The sequence below is a fragment of the Macadamia integrifolia genome, chromosome 9 (genome assembly GCF_013358625.1).
Source record: "Macadamia integrifolia cultivar HAES 741 chromosome 9, SCU_Mint_v3, whole genome shotgun sequence".
In the NCBI taxonomy this organism is placed as follows: Eukaryota; Viridiplantae; Streptophyta; class Magnoliopsida; order Proteales; family Proteaceae; genus Macadamia; species Macadamia integrifolia.
The window spans coordinates 25,013,142-25,034,763 of NC_056565.1; the positions used below are offsets into that span (position 1 = coordinate 25,013,142).

A 21,622-nucleotide genomic window follows, 5' to 3' on the forward strand; every position below is an offset into this window, starting at 1 on the left:
ATTTGATTTCTTCCTCACTAATAGACATCACTAGAGTGTAATGAGCCCTCTATAGGATGTGTGCTATGATGTTCCTAACAATCGAATATGCGTAAACACACCCCGCGTTGAAGAGGATATGAATCGAAGAGGAGGTGGTATTTTTTCACCATGTACATTTTTATTTTATTTTTGGTAGAATTTCACCATGGACATTAAGGGGTTGGTTAGGACAACTGAAATGGATAAAAGGGGTATAGAAGTTTTCACATAAAGGAATGACCTTAGATTTGTGGGGTTTCTTTATCTCACGGTTGAGGAAAACTTTCCCATTGTCCAACGAGGGTTACACCGTAACATGCATAAACAAAACGCAATTAGAAAGAAGCAAGTGCTGGGCGTCTAAAGACGACTATAAGCGTCGAAATAAGACAGTAGCCGTACCGAGGCACAGCAGTCGGCGGCGCGACTCAGACCAACGCGCAAACCCCGGAGGACGGAGAAATTTTAATTAAACAAATTAAATAAATGAAAGAGAATAAAAAAAGCGGAAAGGAAAAATGGAAAATTAAAATTTTCAACTTTCAACTTTCAACTTTCAACTTTCAACTTTCATTCCCTTCATTTCTCCTATTCTCTCTCTCTCTCTCTCTCTACTCCTTTTCCTCTCCTGCCCTTTCCTCTCGTAATCTCCACTCAGTCAATCCCTCAAAGGTCTGATTAGGGTTCTCTTTCGGGGTTCGTTTCTAATCAATCGTTTCTCCACGGGAGGATCGGAAAGAATGGCGAGGGGATTACTTAACAAGCTTGTCTCTCGGTCTCTCTCAGTCGCCGGGAGATCGCAACAACAACAACTTCGGCGTCTCAACATCCACGAATATCAGGTCAGTGTTTTTACTAGAAGATTTGTTATCTCGTATCTTCTGGATATAATTGTGCTCGATGATTCTTCGTTGCGTTTGAAAACTAAACAAATCATATAAAATCTGTGGTCTTGAAATTGTGGCGCTGATGAACTTGCAAACAGGGGGCCGAGTTGATGGGGAAATATGGAATTAATGTCCCCAAGGGTGTTGCTGTATCTTCTCTTGAAGAAGTCAAAAAGGCGATTCAGGATGCCTTCCCCAAGGAAAATGAGGTAATTGGTCTGCATGTCATTTTGGCAGAGACTTTACGTTGTGGAAAGTTAGGCTGTAGATATGCCTGCGGATGTTGGTCATGTTCTATGGAGCTTCTATTTCCTTATATTTGACGATCAAGGTCAGTCTGGTAGGATTTCATGTATTGTTTTTCTGATTATGTATTGCATTTGGGGTTCTGTTGTAGTTGGTTGTTAAAAGCCAAATTCTTGCTGGTGGACGTGGCTTGGGAACTTTCAAGAGTGGTCTGAAGGGTGGAGTGCATATTGTCAAGACTAATGAAGTTGAAGATATTGCTGGTACTATGGCTTTTATTTATTTATTTTTTATTCTTAAATTTTAGGTTTGGGTTAATTTCCCCACTCCAAATTTGGTTTCATAATCTCGAGTATAGAAAATCTCCTATGCACTGTGATGTAAGACTAGTTAAAAATTATTCTGCAAGTTTTTCATTGGTATGATAATGCTTTAGCACTGCTGTTTTCACATTTATCGGCTTGAGCTCAGTAACTTTTCTCATCATGTTCTAGATTTCTTGGTTGCTTAATGGTTTGAACCATATAACAATAGAAGCTAAAAAGTTGTTATTAAGCAGAGGCCATCTATTGGCATTTCTTTACAAAGATAAAATGGAGATGTCCTAATTATCATACATGTGGACTACGTGTGTGGCAAAATCTTTTTATTATGGGTTTCGTGCACTGGAAGTTAAGGAAGTTGCTGCCTACATGGTTGCTTCACTTTTGCCTATGCCCATGACATAGCAGCTTAGCTCGTGCTTTTCATTTCAGATTGTGATCTCCACGTAAGCTTCTACTTATATGTTATGGGAGAAATGCATTTTGTGACATGGGGAATGAAAAGTTAAAAAAAAAAAAAAAAAGTTTGGCTGAAAACAGTGGGAAAGAGTGGAATAAATGCAAGGTCATGATTGTGATGGGCCATGAAATTTGACATGGGGTAATCCAAAGGGTGTCCTCACAATCCAACAATCAGAATGGCCCAATTAGCTCTCCACATGTTGCAATTAACAATGGGAAACTGGACAGATTCTCCGTGAAGTGAGGCTAAGGCTGCCTACATTATGACCCTCTCCAGACCTCGCAGTGGCGGGAGCCTCATGCATTGGTACTCTTTTTTTATTGCTGCGACTGGCTACAGTGTAGAGTTGGTTTAGGAAACTTTTTCCAATATATTTAATGTATAGGTAATGCTTGTCTTGGAAGATATATTCACTGTACATATCGGGGAAAAAAAATTCTATTGTAAAAATACTGTATAAATATGTGAAATTAACGGATTCAGTCTAGTCAATTGTCACGTTGTATTGGGTTGTCGAGTGTGCTTGGATTTAAGTTGTCAGTATTTATCCCACACCTTAAGAGAGGTTATATCCCATTGCATGCTCTTTTAATCTCATCCCAGTATATGTTGAGGAAGGTCAATGATGAGGTATATGGTCTATTTGAGGTTGGGGTTAGTAGCATGCTACACCATAATGACCCATCATTTACTTCCATTTAAGGTTTTTCCAGATCGATTCCAGATCAACTTCCTCTTCTTTTTTCCTTTATTGAAATAATATTTTTAATTGCTTATACCCATTTCAACATAAACGAGCCCTCTAAAACTACAAATCATTGCTTCTCCCTGAGCCTTGAACATAACTATCTCATTTGACTAAAAGGTTTTACTTGCATGAGATTTCTGATATGAAGGAATTAAGACTTAGGTCTTGTGCCATATGTGCCTGAAATTTTAGTACATATCATGTATATTTTTCCCCTGCTTGATGGTTCCATATCTTGAAGAGTTTTCACATTTTTCAGACCTTACTCTTATTGTTTGCAGGGAAGATGCTTGGACAGGTATTGGTCACCAAACAAACTGGGCCCCATGGAAAAGTTGTCAGCAAGGTGAGGTTTTTCTTCTTTTGTCCAATATTATAATTTATTTATGCAAGTCTATCTCATTTCTGATTCAATTAGACACCATCAAGCATGAAGTCTCAATAGTCCTCTGCGTCAAATTCTTTTGTAATTTACCTAGTTTTTCATTATCATGGACTTACAACAAAAGTATGGTAATATTTTCTCTGGCTTCCTCTCAAAAAATAAAAGAAGAAAAAGACAGAGAAAGAGGTGTATAGTAAATTCATTTAAGTATGGTAAAGGAATCAAATTCTTCATTGTATAGGATAGTGATGTTGAATAGGATAAGAAGAAGAACCAAACTGTCTTCAGATTCTCTTTCTAGAATCCAGAAACTGAATAATCACCAGTATATGTGCAGCCTCTTCTTTTATTGGTCAATATAAATTTTGCCATCATTAGCTTTAGTCTCAGCCTTTCGTTCATCTCAAATTAAACTAATTTGTTAAATGTTCTGACTTTACAGAATAAAAATAAAGAGTGCAAGAATGATCAAGTCAGAGGGGGCAGTGGGAAGTGTTAGGGACAGGGAGAGGATACAGTTCTTCTATGAGGCCTTTCTTTTTTCTTCTTTTTTCGAGGATTCAATAGTTTGTATCTTTCTTTTGTGACTGCTTCTTTTTCATTTCGTGGACAGCCCACCAGCATTTGTTGATTCTTCCCTCACCATTTCTGTCCTCAATTGTAATCTTTAGTTGCCATTACCTTCTACCTGGTATGACCATTATTAGCAAAAACGGGAATGGCAAAAAAAGGGAAATGGATGGTACGGGTTTTAGACGGTAAAATTTTTCGAATGATATGGTCAAATTAACGGTAAAAAAAAAGAGAACAGTAAAAATCGGAAAACGGACAGTATGAGTTTTAAACGTGTAGATTTCAAACAAATGGGATTAAAAAAACGGTAGTATACTTATATAAATTAAGGAATTATTATATGAATATCTGCATCTAGTGTTTAAAACAACTACAATATCTAACATTAATGCCTATACATCCTATGTCTCATTATAAGTTTTAAAACATATCATTGAATATCATCCAATACCAATTCTAAATTCATACACCAAACATGCCTAAAGTCTTATTGAGCAATGTAACTAGGTTATAGTGTTGTTCTAACCACATTTAAAACACTCTCGAAGTGATATATGTTCAATTAGAGTTAGGAGTCATCATTTTAGAAATATTTTTCAGTAAATATGTCAGTTTATTGCTCAATTTTGGGGTCCGTGACTTGAATTTGAGTTAAAAGTAATATCATGAGAAATATAGTCCATTGTGTTAGCTTCAAGTTGGTGAAAGAATCAAGTCGATCAGAGTTCGGGGGAGAGATATATGGTCAATTAAGTAGACATTATGTTCAAAAATCAAGTCTTAAAAAAGCCATAAAAACGGAATGTGTTTTAAATGTGGTTAGAACGGAAATGATTGAAGTTTGCTGTTTTTTTAAGTATCTTTGAGAAGCATACGGTAAAACGTGTTTTAAACGGTAAAAAACGGAAACACGTTTTTGCTAACAGTGGGTATGACTTGTGTGGGAGCAATGAGTCGGGTGAGGAAGAGATCTGGCCTGGGGGGGGGGTTGGTCTGGGAAGGAGGCTGTTTGAGGAGGTGAAGCGGCTGATTCCTTCCCTTGGTTTTCCTGCTTTTCATGTTTACCCTTCATTGTGAATACCTGCTTCCTGGTACACCTTGCCTCAATTGTCAGTATCTTCCCTGTATCAAAAAGCTGTTGAAAAAATTTGAATGGATCACATTAAAATTTGATGCTTCTATCTTCTATTGCCAAATTTTTTCCAGTGTTGATGCTCGACTGCTTTTGGTGATCAATTATGACTTCTGAGTAGCTGTTTTTTCCTCATTTTTGAAGGAGATAATCACTGTTAGTGTTCTTATTGCAATGTGATGGATAGATAACAGATATAAGAATAATTTTCTTTTCAACTTTCTAGGTGCCTCATGGTTAAAAGAGACAAATTTATTATCGTTTGTTTTCTACCATATGTGGGCAACCAGATGAACTCTTAATGGATGCAGATTCTGGATGTTTTGGTTTATGAGACTTAAATCAACCTCCATAATATTCTCACATAAAATATCATATGTAACAAAAAATTGCTGCTTTATCTCCATATAGATATATTTTTCAAGTGTCTTGGCTCTTTGTAGGATTTTAATATGTTTAAACTTGTTTTCTAGTGCTATGCACCAAGAACTGAAGGTGATGCAGTTAAGGGTGTTGATGTGATCCTAGGTCACTCAAACAAGGGGATTAGGATTCCAGCAAAACAACCAGAATCGCAGGGCTCTCATAACAAATCACCCTAGTAGATGGGCTTAGTAGGTGTGAGGAGCGACTTATCCAAATAGAAGGGAATCTGTTGGATAAGTTGGAGATAATCAGGAAAGCTTGAAAATAAAAAGTTTAAAAATTAGAAACTTAGGATTAGTAACAATAAGAAATATCCAATAATGTGAAGAATGGCAAGTGAAATCAAAATTAGAAAGTAGGTGAAAACTGAATTTAGGAGCTGAGAAACATAGCGGCAACTATAGAAATAGAAAACATAAGGGATGGAATTTGTAACTTCCATGTCTATTAAGAGGCATAAAAGCCATGCCACACCAAAGTAACCAATTTCAGTTCATTCTATTCTTCGATCTACTCTCATGATGGGGATTACAAGCATATGTAAAAAAATAAAATCAGAGAGGGTTCCCTCGCTGCTAGTGTGGGGTGGAGTCTGCACACCACATCAATAGGTGTTTTGAAAAAGGTATCAACTTAATGGGGCCTAAATTTTCAAAATTAGGTGGGAGATAATAATAAAATATTCAGTGAGAGGAAACTGCACACGGGAGGCATAGTAAACTTTTTCCCTAGAAAAATGTAAAAGACTCCTAATCCCGATCTAAAACTATAGTGGAATAAAATATTAAGACTAAAAATAGAATGAAACTCTACTACTTTGTAGCCTAAGTAAAACAAAAGATTACAAGATAAGTCCAAATAAATAAATAAGCTACTAATATTGTACTAGACCAAAGACCCAAATTTGAACCTGTTTCTTGGTCCGGGTTCTCAAACTGGTTCGGCCCGATCCAAGGAATTGCAACTGCATCATTAACCACTGTAACTAATGTCGAATTTAGAAACAAATTAAATGGTAGTTAACTAGGAATAAACATCAGTTGCTAATTAGAAGAAAGAACCAGAATTAGTAACAAGGATGGACAGATTGATGGATACAACCTCCAGCCTACAGAACCAGAAATCGATGGAGCTGGGAATTCTCCAAATAGAGTCAAACCTATAACAGAACAGGAGATTAATGAAGACAGAAGTGATGCATGGAAAAGGGTCCTGATGCAGGTCACATTAGACGACACTAATCTGTTCGAGATGGTAATTGATGGATGCTTGGAAGGTTGTCCTGCAATATGTGGTGAAATCTGAAATTTGAAGGACAAGAAAGAGACCCATGAACACAGCAGAATAGTAATGCGATTGCTCATGTTTATGGATTGAAAGAGATTCAAGCTGGGGAAATGGTTGAATTTGCCATGCGGTGTGAAAGGATCTCGTTGACCATGGCCTATAGGAACCAGGCTATCTACCGTTTTTAACCCTGTTTGCATAGGCTCGTTCACAGATTTCTCTGGTCAAGAGAGAGACGCACAATCACAGCAGAATAGTAATGGGATTGCACGTGTTATTATTGATTGAACGAGATTCAAGCTGGGGAAATGGTTGGATTTGTCAGCAGTGTGAAAGGATCTCGTTGACCATGGCCTATAGGAACCAGGCTATTACCACTTTTAAAATTGTTTGCATAGGCTCGTGCACTGATTTTCTCTGGTCAAAGGCTTGGTTGGATGCAGGATTTACTCTATGAGGAGCGGTACGGATGTAGATGATATCATCACGACCTCCCTTTTCGTAACTCTTCATGCACAAGCAAGAGATTCTATAGAAAACAAAATTGAATGCTTCTAGACTACTACAAATTAGAAACTAACTACTTAATCCCGTATATGACCTAAATCCCTAATATTTGGGCTTATAAAATTGGCCCATTACAATAGAGAACTGAAAAATGGCCCATATAACTCATTGGGCATTCAAAATTAAGCCTAACTTGCCCAAGAAAGTGAACCAAGCCCAAAACAACAGGCACATCTTCTTTTCTTGCTGAAATTCTATATCAGTTGTCCAGTTGGGGCAATTAGGCATTGGAATACCTTATTTTGGCCATGATTGGGTTCTATAAGCCTTGGGCTTGTTATTTTTGGGTTTAATTAATGTAATGTGTCTCTTTTGTAAGCCCAAAAGTTGGGATTTAAGGGGTACATTAAGTAGATGGATAAGATTTTGTGGGGTTCATTAGTAAATTTTTGAGTTAGGGAGTTTTTCTTGATTATCCTTTTTATTTTAAGCTTGTAAACCCACCCCCCAATGATCTTATTGAATGAATTAAGAACTGTTTGAGTTGATAATTAGAGATGGACTCTCTCGTCTCTCTCCTCTTTTCCCTCCCTGCGGTTCTGTTTCTCTCCTTCTTTCTCTCTCTCCTGCGATCTTCCTTTCTGTTTCATTTTCTCTTCTTCAATTCTTCTTTATGTCTTGTTTTCTCTATTAAACTACAGGTCAGTACCATCCCTCTGCGGACCTTAATCTCTCACCTTATTAATTCTGTTTATATCCTACTATTTTGTTATTCAGCTCTATAATTTCATTCTGCTAGGCTATCGCTCTTTAACTCTTTTATGCTGCAGTTCTGCATTAATACCAGATCTTCCCCTCGATTTCTGAGGTTCCTTCTTTGAGTAGGATTCTAAGAAATCTCAGTTTAACTACTGTTTTACCTAATTTGATTTCAGAATCATATGTTGGTATATCTGCGAAGTATTTACTGTCAGTAGTGTGTTATTTCCTTCATAAGCAATGATCGTTTTGATCTTTGTCAAATCAGATATCGTTTTCTGGTTCTTGAAGCTTCCTATTGTGAGTAGGATTCTTCAATAGCTATTGATTTAACCCTTGGATTGGCCATAAATTTTGAGATAATATTCTCCCATCTGAATAATGCTTTTAATCAGATTTGTGTCCATATCTGAGTTGCTGGTTTATTGATATTTCTCTAGAACTGTTGGTTTTCTTAAATCTAACATAAGGCGGATTCATACCCATTAGAAGGTTTCATATTCTAAATTTTTTCTTGTGACAGTATTTACCAGCTTACCTTTCCAAAACCTAATTTTGAAAGTCCTTACAATGAAAGACTACTTTTTTCCTTGGCAGGTTTACTTGTGTGAAAAGTTATCTCTTGTCAATGAGATGTACTTCGCAATCACTCTTGACCGTAAAACTGCTGGTCCGGTAAGTTCCAGATGTAGTAGTACATTTCTGCGTGCTACCATTGAATTTTACTTGTGATTTCAACTATGAATTTCATGTGTGTTCTTTTTCCTCCAAATCCTTTTTCTCGATGATGTGCTTTGCTCTCATTTCTTACTGTAAAATTACTTCCAATTAGGTTCCAAATGAAGTATTATATTCCTTGCAAATTGGAAATGGTTGTTTTATGATGATGATGATATATGCATGTCCTCTTCAGATCATTATTGCATGTAGCAAAGGTGGTACCAGCATTGAAGACCTTGCAGAGAAATTTCCTGACATGATCATTAAGGTTGTTATTGCCATTTTCATTGGGTTCCTTCATATCATGTTGAGTCACGCATCTAATCTTGTTTTTGCAATCAGGTGCCTATCGACGTTTTTAAGGGAATCACAGATGAAGATGCTGCTAAAGTTGTAGATGGTTTGGCTCTCAAGGTGGCAGACAGAAATTCTGCCATAGAACAAGTGAAAAAGCTATACAACCTTTTCTGCAAGAGCGACTGTACACTTTTGGAGGTGAGCATGTAAATATATTATTTTTTATCAAACAATATACAATTGGTTACTTCCTTGTTCTACTTTTTCCATTTTTATTCTTTGCTGATGGCTTCTTTATATCTAATTTTTCTTGGACAGATCAATCCCATTGCCGAAACTTCTGATAACCAGCTGGTTGCTGCTGACGCGAAGTTGAATTTTGATGATAATGCTGCTTTCCGCCACAAAGAGATATTTGCTTTTCGTGATGCATCCCAGGAGGACCCTAGAGAGGTATGGACTTTTCATTCATTCATTGATTTATATATGTCAAGGACCCTGCTGGCTTAAAGTTTGGAGTTGCCTTGCAATTTTCCTATATCAAGTTCTGTGGTCAGAGGACCAAATTACAAAATAGCAGTTTGGAATTTTATTGCCAAAAGCAGGCTGTTGCAAGTCTTTTCAAAACTGTGGGGGCAGCTAGTGTCAACTCCTCTTGAATGAAGCCACAGTAGTAATTTCCTGTTCTCTCTTGTTCCCCTAGGCGGAACTGATTATTCTCATCATTTTTCTGGGGAGAGTCAACCATAGTTTTTTTTCTTTTATATATAAATTACAAACAAAAATATAAAGAATCTGCTTTTGTGCAAAAGATGTTATTTTCTTCTTCAGCTGAAGTTTACAGAGATTCTGTAGGTCAATTTATAGATTTCTTGGCAGATGTGTGGGCATAAGATCCTTTTGGTTTTGTGTTTTTTTCCTTGATGTTAATCACATATCGGGGGAAAGAGGATCAAGAAATCTTTCTTTTTTATTTTAGAACTTAGAGACTTAATGTTGGGGGCACGGGGAGGAGGGAAACAAGGATCCTCACTTGTTGCTTGAACTTCTTGTTATGATGCTCTTCATTTTTCTGACAGGTTGCCGCTGCTAAAGCAGATTTAAACTATATTGGCTTAGATGGAGAAATCGGCTGCATGGTGAATGGAGCAGGGTTGGCAATGGCTACAATGGATATTATTAAGTTGCATGGTGGAACCCCTGCCAATTTCCTAGATGTTGGTGGGAATGCCTCAGAGGGTCAGGTAATGTCTTGCATTCGTAGAACACTAGAAAAATTTTATTGATGAAAGAAATTCGCAAAGTATTATAGCAGAAGAAGAGAGCCAAGGCCTACACACGATGGAAAGGAAAAAGGAGAAGCTAACAACATGATAGGAGGTTTATCCCAACTACAGAAATTCCATATATGCCCCTCCTCCAGTTAAAGTGTCTGCCACTGTATTAGCCAATCTTTTTCTCCATGATAGAGAGAGTTTCTTCAGCTGGAAGTGATCTAGCTTTGAGGGAAGACATTTCCGAGGGCGTTCGAAGGGACCTCATCCATCCAATTGTCATGTTTCCTTCAATAATGGACTTTTTCTCCACTCTTTAGAATTGGCAATCACTAAACCAATATTGAGCACCCTAAACTCTGCTGTAGAGAGTCTGCTCTCACCATTTGGACTAGAAGGACCCCACAGATACCAGCTGGACCCATAGTTAGCAAATTCGGATTCGGGAATTATTCGGCCGAAGAATTATTCGGAATAATTCGTTTGGTTAATTTAAGGGTTCGGTCAGAAAAGCGGTCAAAAAAGCGGACAAAATAAAAATCGGATTCGGATTCGAGAATTATTCAAGTACCAAAATAAAAGTCGGGCAAAAAATTCGGATGTTATTTTTTTATAATTTATTGTATCTATTTTATTTATTAAGTAATTAACTGTTCAAAAATCAAAAATAGGGAGCCTTGTGCACCAGGTATGCCCTTTCTTGGATTGAAATCCAATGGATAGATTTCAAGATATTGAAGAATCCAACTGGAACTAAGAAACCACAAAACAGTAAAATCAATTGGCATATTTTAGCGTTCTGAACAATAAAAAAATATTGATCCAAATAATGAATAATCAGCAAACATAAATCAGATTCAGAAAAAGAATGATTCAGTTTCAAAAATCAGAATTTGAAAATGGTATAGAGCTAGGAATCTTTATCGATCTGGATTTTGAAATCTAGAACAGATTTGAAACTTAAGAATAGAAAAGCAAATTGATGGGCAATATTCCAGTGACTGTTTGATAAACAACTTAATAATCAGATATTAGATTAAGAACAAATCTGAAATTTGAGAAATTTAAGCAGAACATCAGATTGCAGAGTTAAAATATTCAGAGTTTCTGATCTGATTTCTATGGAACTTCAGGCGTTAGTCACGAACTCACGATTCACACGGCAACACAGCCCGGCTGGCTAAGGAGCATGGGGACACACTGTTGGAACGCATCTGCGGTAGTATTGCAGCAGACAAGAAGCGGCATCGAGGTGAATGCGTGGAATCTATAGGACCCGGTGACCTGTTGTGGCCCGTACTCAGGTAACCGTTACCTCGGGTGCTGTCTGTGGAGCAGCCGAGCAGGTGCGGCGGTCGCCGTCGTCCTTGGCACCGACCACTGCGGCACTGCCTGCAGCCGGTAATGACAGTCTTCCAGAAACAAAAACGGCTCCTTTTCCTCTTTATTTTGGCTTTTGTCCCATGCTCTCCTCACGAGTCACCTACCTTCGAACTCACGAAGTCACCGGAGAGGCGGAGACATGGATTGAAATTTGGAAGAGACATCAAGTGACTGAGACTGACAGAGTCGCCGGTCGAAGTCTCGGAGATGGAGAGGATGAGGGTTTGGGGGAAGAAACAGAAAGAAACGAAAGTTCAGTTCAGAAACCCTCTTTTTGGCTTTTGTAATTCGATTTTTTTTTTTTTTTTTAATAAAGTGTGTTTGAACCGAATTATTCGGTTTAAAACGGTTCGGTCCGATATAATCGCGATTTTAAATCTAATTAGAAAAAGGCGCGATTTTTAAAGAATTTTATTTATAATTCGGATTCGGTCAGAATTTTTCGTTTAATTCGGAAAAATTCTGTTCGCGCGAATTATTCGCGAATAATTCGGCGAATTTAATAACTCTGGCTGGACCTGGGTTTCCAAATTCCAAAAGATCAACTATGAGAGTTCAACTTAGCGGTACTAAGCAAAGATGGGAGCTCCTTATGTGCTGAGTCTGAAGAGCAGGCCACCACATGGGAAGAAACCACCTTAGTTACGAAATAATTTATACTACACTCTGCATGTGAAGCATTAGTCTATTTTCTAGCTCTAGGTTCAGAGTGCCAATGGTAAAATTTGGGAATCCAGTCCAAAAATGACCTGAAGCTTACACTTTAGTGCCTATCCAATTTCTCTTCCATTTTTTAGTTTATTTAAAGAAGAATGGTGAAAACATTAGTGGATGGTGTGATAGTTTGGGTTGGTACCACTGGATTGTTTTTATTTATTTATTTATTTATTGGTTTACTTCATTGTCTGGGGCCTGTTAATGACCTTCCTTGTGGGATGATAGAAGGAATTGTCCCTTGTCACATTGGATCTCGAGTATGGTGCTTTAAAGATGAACGGTGATACCTTGAAAAGATTTGTATCTGTGCTTACTGATTTTCCTGTTCATCGTGAGTAGGTTGTGGAGGCATTCAAAATATTGACATCTGATGAGAAGGTGAAGGCTATCTTGGTCAACATTTTTGGAGGGATCATGAAATGTGATGTAATAGCAAGTGGGATTGTCAATGCCGCCAAACAGGTGATGTATTGCATATGCATTTTTATTGGTTTGGGTACTTGAGTGCATGTGTAAACATGGTTTGTTTTAACTTGGTTACCCCTTAATAAGACCGATCATTTTGCCCAAGTTCCCAACTCCAGCATTCAGAAGTAAAATCCTGGTGGTATAAATTGGTACTGGGAGACATCAGTATTTATGTGACTTTCTGGCAATTGAATTTGAAAAAATTAAAATCGTTTGCAATAAATCCTTGTTTGTGCTAGAAGACAGTTGCTGTAAAGCATTAACATTTTTATTGGGTTTATTTTGAAGGTTGCATTGAAAGTACCTGTAATTGTTCGTCTTGAAGGCACCAATGTGGATCAAGGGAAGAGAATCTTGAAGGTGAATGTGAAACCTGGTCCAACTGCTCTATCCATGACAACTTATTCATTTAGAGAAAATGTGCAAATATAATGTTTAAGAATAGGAAAATGCTGATGTCATATGCATTTGATGCACGTGGTTCTAGGACGACTCCTAAAAGAAACGGAAAAATATTAGCTGACTGACTTTTCCTTTTGTTTTCTTCTAATGCATCTGTAGGAGAGTGGAATGACATTAATCACTGCTGAAGATCTTGATGATGCAGCTGAGAAAGCAGTTAAAGCAACGGCAAGTTGAGGGAATCACTAACAGTTCCCATTTTATTTGAAACATGTTTACCGATTGATTTTGCACAAGGTAAACATTTAATAGTTTTGGAAAGGGTAATCTTGTACGTTACATTGCCTAGTGAAATAGTTCACTTCACTAGAACTTATTTACCCCCACAAATAATTTTTTTTAGGATGGAATAGAGGGGTAATTTTTGTATAATCACATTTAAAAGTTTATTGCAGCAAATCCCATTCCTGTTTTCTCTCTAGCTCTGCTGGCATTCTCTTCCCCCCATCCCCCCAACCAAATTGTTTCTCATGGTGATGCTTTGGTACCTTACAATAGTCTATCGTTATAAGCTTGTGGTTGATTTGTAATGGTGTGTTAGGTTGACCGTTGACAATTATTATAATTAGCAATAATCTGTTTATCTTTTTGTATGGATTCTTATGCTCGTCCATGCTTAGAATCTCCATGTAGTCAACTTCATTAAGTTGGGATAGGATTTTGGATGTTGTTGTTGACGCTTAGGACTCTAGAGTGAATGATAAGAGGTTTATATCTTCGGTAGGATGTTCCTTTTGGTTGTAAGCTTAGGAGGGTGGTACACAGTTGTGTTCTTTTTTTTTTTAACTAATGTTATACCAAGCATATGGTAAGACTGAAATGTGCGAACCCATTAATGTCCAGTACGATAAGCAAATAAGAATCAAATCATGTTTCTAAAGGTATTGAATTATTAACTTCTACCATAAGCCAATACTTTTTGAAGATCTGTGAATTTTAGCAAAAAATATATCAATTCAATATTTGCATCGCAGAAAATCTTCATCTTTACATACAATTTTCCTCAGTCTTTTCAGTGTGGTGTAATATTTTTGGGATGTAGAATGGAAAAATTACCATGGGATCTACCATCACAAGGAGATATATTTTACTGAGTCGATTCAATTAAAGTGTTATAATTAAAGATCAATTTTTTATGCAATAAGTCAATCATGGTTGAAGTTAAACAGGGAAAAGTAACCCTGTCTATGAGTTCAATTGCAATACATGAAGATATCTGATCCATTAGTGTTTTTTAGGAACTACCAAATTGTAGTAGGCTTAGATAAATCAATCCAGAATTACTAGAAGGCCACTCTTAACTAGTTAAAATGGCATAACACCTTGATCCCCCTGGAAGGATTTCCTAGGTGATCTTTCTTTTTTCTTTATTTGATAAGTGATCATCCATCTTTAGATTGTGATCTTGAGGTTTCCCAGTTGTAGTTAAGGATAATAATTTTAATCTCGAGGTGGGTTGGAATCTGCTAAACCTGGTCGAAATCAGATATTTTTGGTTATAATTAGACATGTCGTGGATTGATCAAAATTGGTCGAAACTATCGAAACTGATCAAAATTATGACATTGGTCGAAACTGATCGAAATTAAGCTGGTCAAAAGGACTCAAAACTCGTATAAATTAGTCGAAACTGATTGAAATTATCGCAATGTGTGAAATATAATCGAAACCAGTAACTTATTTAATTTAAGCCTAAGGTATCTAATTAAGTTTCAACCGAGATTTAGAACTTTGGTCTTGTAGTCCAAAAGTAGTTGTCGTGATGGGGAAGTGAGCATTAATCTGGTAGATTATTTGACAACACCTGATGCAGTTTTTGACTATTGCTAACTTCATCGACTGGGTGCTGCCTGTGCCAAGGGCATCAGTCCCTTTGTCCATAGGTCTTGAATATGAGGATGAAATTTCTGAATATCTCCACTTGGTAGAAGGGTTTGTTACGCAGTACATGGCTTGACACTTTTTTCTATTCAATGATAGCCCTTTGTCTGTGTTTTCATATCGAGAATTCTTTGTAGATGAAAAGTCAAAGGGGTTTCTAATTTCCCAAACAAATCCTCCTACATCTATATGTAAACTGGTTCATCAAGAATATGCAAGAAAATCATTTTGAATTGTTGATTCATTGCCAGAGATGTCTTAAGAACCAATATTTCATTATCTATTAGTTCTTTTCGTCTAATACAAAAACCATATTTCTACTTCTTATTGCCACCAGAACATCTGTTCTACTAACTTCATAAAGCAATTACATAAGGAATTCAGAAAAGAAAAAAACAAAAAACAAAAAACAAAAAAAAAGGTCAGTTGTTCTCAGGAACATAATTAGACCTTTTTCATAGACTCAGCAATGTTTTTGGACAGACAGTAGGCAATAGATTCGATGGTGATCATGGGATTGACTCCAACTGCAGTGGGCAAAACACTTCCATCACATACAAATAGACCCTTTGCTTCCCAACTCTCACCATTCTCATCAATTGCTCCTTCTTCTGGAGTAGCACCCATCCTACAACTCCCCATCTGATGGGCAGAAAAGTAGTTGTTCCAATGCTTTTCACCTGCCATTGGACCTCCCAATGCTGCAACTGAATCCAAAAACTCCTCCAATTCCTTCTCCTTTGTCCCCTTACATTTGATTCTCTGCCCATCGTTCCGAAAGGTACCCACCTCAACAGCTCCAGCTGCAATCAAAATCCTCAAGGCTTGTCGCAATCCGGCCGTAAGGTTCTCTTTGTCCAATTTACTAGGCGAATACTTTATCTTTCCTTCAGCCTTCACCTCCCCTGAACCCTGATCCTTGACTAGTGTGAAGATGTTAGAAGTCCTTGAATACTTCACCAACCTCTCCTTCATATCGCGTCCAGATAACCAGGGGACAAATGAAGCGAATGAAGCAGGCCCCAATGCAGGAGTTTCTATGATGTACCTAACAACAGAATTCTCTCCCACTCCCTTGTGCAAAGATGTGATTATACCACCATCATATGCTTTGCCTTTGAGGTCTGAGATCGACTCCGGGAAGTATCCCCAAGCCATCATAACAGGGTGGAGACGAAGATGCTTGCCAATGTTTGGGTTCTTGAGTCCACTAGAGATCATTAGAGGTGGTGTCAAGAGTGACCCACATCCTGATATTGTTACCTTAGCTTTGATGCGCAGTTCCTTTGTCATGTTTCTATTCAATGTCGTGGCCATTACTCCCAAGCACTTCATCTTTTTAATCTCATTAAGCTCATTCCTTTCCAATATGAACTTCTTGGCTTTGCATCCAGTTAAGATCACTGCACCATGATCTACAGCATCCACCAACCAAGTAGAATCAGTTCCTTTTTTCTCCCCTGTTTTACATCCAAAACAGCAAGACCCACAGTAATGAATCTCCGAGGAATTCCGAGGAACTGATTCAACTTTTAGACCAAGATTGTTGCACCCCTTACGGAGGGCTTGATTCTGGATTCCTTCCATTGTACAAGTTTCTGTGACACCAAGCCTTCTAAACACAGTATCCATGGCAGAGAGATAGTCAGAAGTTCCGAAGATAGGAAGCTTGTGATCCACTGCCCATTCCTTGAGCACAGAACTAGGAGTTTTGATGCAGGCAGACCAGTTCACAGCTGAACCACCACCCACTGTTGACCCTGCCACTATCAACATTTCGCCATTAGCAGATGTTAGAAATCCACCTTTTTCATATAGCTGATCCATAGAGGGAGCCTCCAGAGTGGAATAGTCTTCAGGCACAAAATAGTCCCCTTTCTCAAGGACGATGACTTTTTGGCCAGAACCTGCAAGAACTCCAGCTGCAACTCCACCACCACAACCAGAACCAACAATGACAACATCACATTCAATATTGTAGAGGTTCTGTTGAGGATCTTCTGTGACTTTCAAGCCTTTTTCTGTGAGTGATCTAATAAGGGTTGAATCAGTTTCTTGCTTAGTTTCTACTATTCCTTTCTCAAGAGGTCTTCCCCTCTGGGTTCTGCGTGAGTTCTCCTGAGTCTCCAAGTGATATCCCATTGCATCCCAAGCTGGGTTTTTTGATTTTTCATCAGTCTGCAACAAGGCCATAGGAAGAGAAAATTAAAACCTTGTAAATTCACTCTTCTCCAGTTCCATAAAAAGCTGCCAAAATTAAGAACTGCAACCATACTCTTTATGTAATTAAAATTTGAAGACATTTCGAAAAGGGGACTGTATAATCAGTACAAAATATGACTGTAATTAACTCCAAAAATTCTAAATAATCTTGTTGTTAATTTTTTTGTTTTTTAACAATTAAATCCCTTTGATTTGAAAAGTAAAAGAAATTTATTTAGCCATCAACTGCTCCTGATCACATTTGATTTATGGAGCTGAAAAAAACATTTCTCCAAAAAGATGAAGGGTACTCTAGTCAGCAGAGCATACAAATCAACTGTGGAGAGGTGGGCGGAGGGCTTCATCCAATAGGGGGACCATCGGATTAGAAAAACTCTCCAAAAAAATACTTAAAAATGAAAACACAAAAAGTTTTGAATAAGTTACAGTTACACAATCTTACAAAACTTTTATTTTTAATTAATTTCTTATCCTTTGTTTTCTTTTACTCAAAGAGCTTTACTGTACCTGTAAATCCTTTCTCTTGAAGGGAATATAAATTACAAAAATTGACAAAAGAATTAAGATTACCCACTTTTCAGAGTTTTTTACTATTTAGTTAATTAGGAAAATAACAGACTGCATATGAATTATGAAAATTGACGAAAGTACTTAGATTAAGATAGAAGATAAATTTGGTTCCCCCAATCTAAAAGGGAAAAATGTTTTTAGGGAAAAGTCTGGGCATGCTACCGAGGTGCCCAGTCTATGTCACTCTCTCTCCTCCGTCCCTTCTTAAAATGACCCCATGCCTTTCCTCATCCTGTCCTCCCATTGGTGTACAATACTAGCATGCAGCAAGCGGACAGTGTATCCATCTCTCCTTTTTTTAATGTAAAGTTTGGAGAAAATGAACTCTCCTTGGTCGCATGGCCCTACTCTAATGCAGGCCAAGAACAGAATGCACATGGGCATCGAGTGTATTTTTTGGATTTCACAATGGTGGGACATAATTTTACCAACTTATATGTCTACACTCACGGCTACATGATCAGGAAACATTCATTTCTCCCAAAATTTGATTACTACCCAATCCAGGTTATTCTCTAGATATACAGTAGTTAGAATCACCATATCACCAAATCCAGTCACCCATAAATAGTTCATAAAAGACGGATGATTAGAATTCCTCCAATAAAAAAAATGACATGTAACTGCTCCTCGAGAAACGGTAAAACACCCACCAAACGACAAGATTCTTCCATTCAAAGATAATAAAATTGACAACTCGATTATTTCCAGCGTGTACGACAATGTTTTGGAACTTGAAACTATAATCATACCTTTATCTTTGGCAGAAGAAAGAAAGTAAAACACAGAAACAACTAATTTTTTTTTCCCAATAAATTTGAAGATTAAATGGGAAAAAGGGAAGAAAGTGGAAGAATAAATATGGCGAGAGAGAGAGAGAGAGTGAGAGTTTACCCGTGAGAAGAATGTGAAGAAGCAGAAGACCTTGACAATCATAAAAACTCCTCTAAGAGGAACGAGGAACCTCTCTTTTGACCACTTCTTCAGAACCAATTCCCTATTTTGCAATGAAATTTCAGAGAATTTGTGAATGAATGGCCATTTCGACCCAAAACATAGCATCCCACAGAGCAACAGAGTCCCCAATCTGGTCGATAGAAGCCATAGGACAATTCGCACTAAACCAACACCATCTGATGAACCCCTCTTCACAAAAATCTCTGCAACCTGCCACCATTAAAATTAAAACACCAAATATTGTTAGAAATTAACAATTTTTTCCTGTCATGAGAACAACCCAGAACCCAAAAGTACTTTTTTTTTTTTTTTTTTTTAATTTTTTTTTAAGATTCAATTCAGTCTGAACGCAGAAACCCAGAAGAAGAGTAAGCAGAAAAAGAAAGAATTTTTATTACCTCATCAGGGATTGGCTTCTGAGAAGCAGAAGCATTGAAGAAGGATTGAACAGAGTGGGTAGAGGGAACCTCCTTGCTGCCAACGTGGTGAGGATCTTCTGAAGGTATTGAAGGAATGAAAGTCTCACAAATGGCAGTGAGTGATTCCATCTGAGATGAAGAAAGGCCATGACTGTAACTCTCAATTCTTCTTCCACCTCTCAATAAAGGGTGGCACTCCCTGCTGCTCCTTGGCTCCTCTGCCTCCATAATCTTATTCCCTCTTCTTCTTCTTCCTTGACTCCGTTTTATGACTTGTATCTCCCCTGCGAATCGAACTTCTATATTTATCCACACTTCCTTGCATTAAAAAGATCGCCTTGAAGAAAGAGTCTAAATAAAAAAAGTCTAGTCCAATTTGTAGTACGAGTCCAATTTTGTGGAGTAGGATGATCCATAAATTTATCATGTAATAAACTAATCGAGTACATGGTCCACGCTGCCTTTTTAGAAATCTTCCCCGTACTCTCTAAATCGAAATTTTTTTTTTAAGATTCTCATGAATCGATGGATTTTCAGATCAAATGGGCAATTTTAGGATTATTGAGTTCGATTTTCATTGATTTGAAATTTATCTGAATCAAAATCGCCAGGATCCTATTTTTAAAACCTTTCTCTCTACGTACATACATATATGAGACTAAACAACTTTCCCGCGACTCTAGAGCAAGGATTTCGTAATCAATATAAGTATAGTATTGAAATTGACTAATATTGATCCACTGATATATGATCATCTAAGAATTGGCATCGATATTGATTGATTTGATATCAATTCCTCAAATAAAATCACATTAATGAAAGAGCTGGAGATAGATTCATTTAGTAGGGACCACATTTTGTTTGACGAGACGAGTGTTAGTGCGGATCACATGGCTCATTATATAAGTAGATGTGAGAAAGAATCCCCACTAAGCATTGTTATTAGGGGTATCAATTAGTGGCCCGATCCGACTAAATCGATCGGGACCGACCGTTTATAGACCGGTCCGGCCCAGACCGTTTATTAAACGTGTCGGGCTTGAGCCTGGCCCGTTTATAAATGGTCGGTCTCGATTTTGCTACTTGGACCGTCGGGCACCCGACCGAATAATGCTCTATCGAAACCGGCCTATTGTGCACCGACTTGGCCCGACCCTTTAATGATTGTAAAACACCTATTTTACCCCCCAAATTAAATAATAAAAACTAAAAAGTAAAGACATGTTCATATTTTAAATAATGGTTATATTTGGTATCATTTATTGATTTATTGTCATTTTTTTGGGCTTGCATGAGTGGGCCGGAATATAATAACACATTTTAAAGAGGGCCCGTTTAAAAACCGGTTAAAGCCCGTTTAACATTAAACATGTCCGTAGCCCGGTTAAGGCCCGACTAAAGCCCGATTAAGGTAGCCCGATTATAGCCCGAGACCGACCGACCGAATATAAAGTGTACCATGCCCTCAATAACTAAGCCCGATTAGTTAAATGGGCGGACACGGTGTAGCCTTTGAAAGTCTTCAAGCCCGATTAAGCCCGACCGAAACCAAACCGACTCGACCGATTGACACCCCTAATTGTTATGATCTATTTTATCTCCCTTGTGTTCTTGTTATGCAAGTGTCATGCGAGTGAATGATGTCATTCTTTATTATATTATTGATGTGGTGTGGAAGATTCTCTCCATACATTAGAGAAAGGGAAAAAAAATGTTATCTGCTCATGTAGCCCTGATGTCTATGGTCATCAACAGAAGTTGAATTTTTTATATTTCATGAAGGGCTGTCATTCAGCCCATCTGTTTGGGTGCATCGGCTACGTGTCCTAATGTAAGAAAAGAAAGAGATCATGAAAAAAAATCAGATGTTAGTTGGAAGAGCTGGCGGAGAGTTCATAGTTGAGTGCCGTTGGTCAAACGTTACATGGAGTGATAAATTGAGATGAGTGGCCACACTAACTGGACTGCTCGGTCAACTAAACTGGTTCATTGAACAGTCAACACTGGTCCATCCTCAATAGCTAAATCAATGGAAAAATTACATGATTACTTATTTCTGAGTTTTTATTAGTAAAATTACCCATCAAAAGTTTCAGTTAATAAAAATACCCAAAATTAGATTTCTCTTTATAAAATTACCCACTTAAAGTTTAAGTTAATAAAAATACCTAAAATTAAGTTTGGGTTTACAAAACTACACACTCAAAATTTTAGCCATAAAAAAATACATGATTATTTGTGGAAGATGAAGAATCACTATTTTGGGTAGTTTTGTAAACCCAAACCTAATTTTGGGTATTTTTGTTAACTAAAACTTTGGATGGATAGTTTTGTAAACTCAAACCTAATTTTGGGTATTTTTGTTAACTAAAACTTTTTTGTGGGTAATTTTGTAAAGTGAAACCCAAAAATAAGTAATCATGTAATTTTCCCTAAATCAATCGGTGGGTTAACCTACCTGGTTCAATGAGGGTCCAGCTCAGCTTGGGACCCA

General features: G+C 37.5%; 2 protein-coding genes across 2 annotated transcripts; one reads left to right on the forward strand and one right to left on the reverse strand.

Moving 5' to 3' along the window:
• Positions 1–584: 584 nt before the first annotated feature.
• On the forward strand, positions 585–13,499 carry LOC122088949 (succinate--CoA ligase [ADP-forming] subunit beta, mitochondrial). Its single transcript, XM_042658331.1, has 12 exons — positions 585–863; positions 1,007–1,117; positions 1,306–1,417; positions 2,970–3,034; positions 8,355–8,432; positions 8,671–8,745; positions 8,820–8,972; positions 9,093–9,227; positions 9,854–10,018; positions 12,488–12,610; positions 12,905–12,976; positions 13,178–13,499. Exons 1-12 carry the CDS (start codon positions 762–764, stop codon positions 13,253–13,255), a joined length of 1,269 nt encoding a protein of 422 aa, XP_042514265.1. The 5' UTR covers positions 585–761; the 3' UTR covers positions 13,256–13,499.
• Positions 13,500–15,215: 1,716 nt separating this feature from the next.
• LOC122088948 (long-chain-alcohol oxidase FAO2) lies at positions 15,216–19,513 on the reverse strand. The gene is made up of 3 exons (XM_042658330.1): positions 19,108–19,513; positions 18,647–18,919; positions 15,216–17,137 (listed from the first exon to the last, which is right to left on the reverse strand). The coding sequence occupies exons 1-3, from the start codon at positions 19,354–19,356 to the stop codon at positions 15,404–15,406; spliced, it is 2,256 nt and encodes a 751-aa protein (XP_042514264.1). The 5' UTR covers positions 19,357–19,513; the 3' UTR covers positions 15,216–15,403.
• Between the last annotated feature and the right edge of the window lie 2,109 nt (positions 19,514–21,622).

Excerpts from the sequence above, each read along its gene's own strand:
- LOC122088949 (XM_042658331.1), top strand. The coding sequence starts at position 762 with ATGGCGAGGGGATTACTTAACAAGCTTGTCTCTCGGTCTCTCTCAGTC. Across the intron at positions 3,035-8,354 it reads ATGGAAAAGTTGTCAGCAAG|GTTTACTTGTGTGAAAAGTT; the intron begins GTGAGGTTTTTC and ends TTTCCTTGGCAG. Across the intron at positions 10,019-12,487 it reads GGAATGCCTCAGAGGGTCAG|GTTGTGGAGGCATTCAAAAT; the intron begins GTAATGTCTTGC and ends CATCGTGAGTAG.
- LOC122088948 (XM_042658330.1), bottom strand. The coding sequence starts at position 19,356 with ATGGAGGCAGAGGAGCCAAGGAGCAGCAGGGAGTGCCACCCTTTATTG. Across the intron at positions 18,920-19,107 it reads AGAAGCCAATCCCTGATGAG|GTTGCAGAGATTTTTGTGAA; the intron begins GTAATAAAAATT and ends TAATGGTGGCAG. Across the intron at positions 17,138-18,646 it reads TCTTCACATTCTTCTCACGG|ACTGATGAAAAATCAAAAAA; the intron begins GTAAACTCTCAC and ends GCCTTGTTGCAG.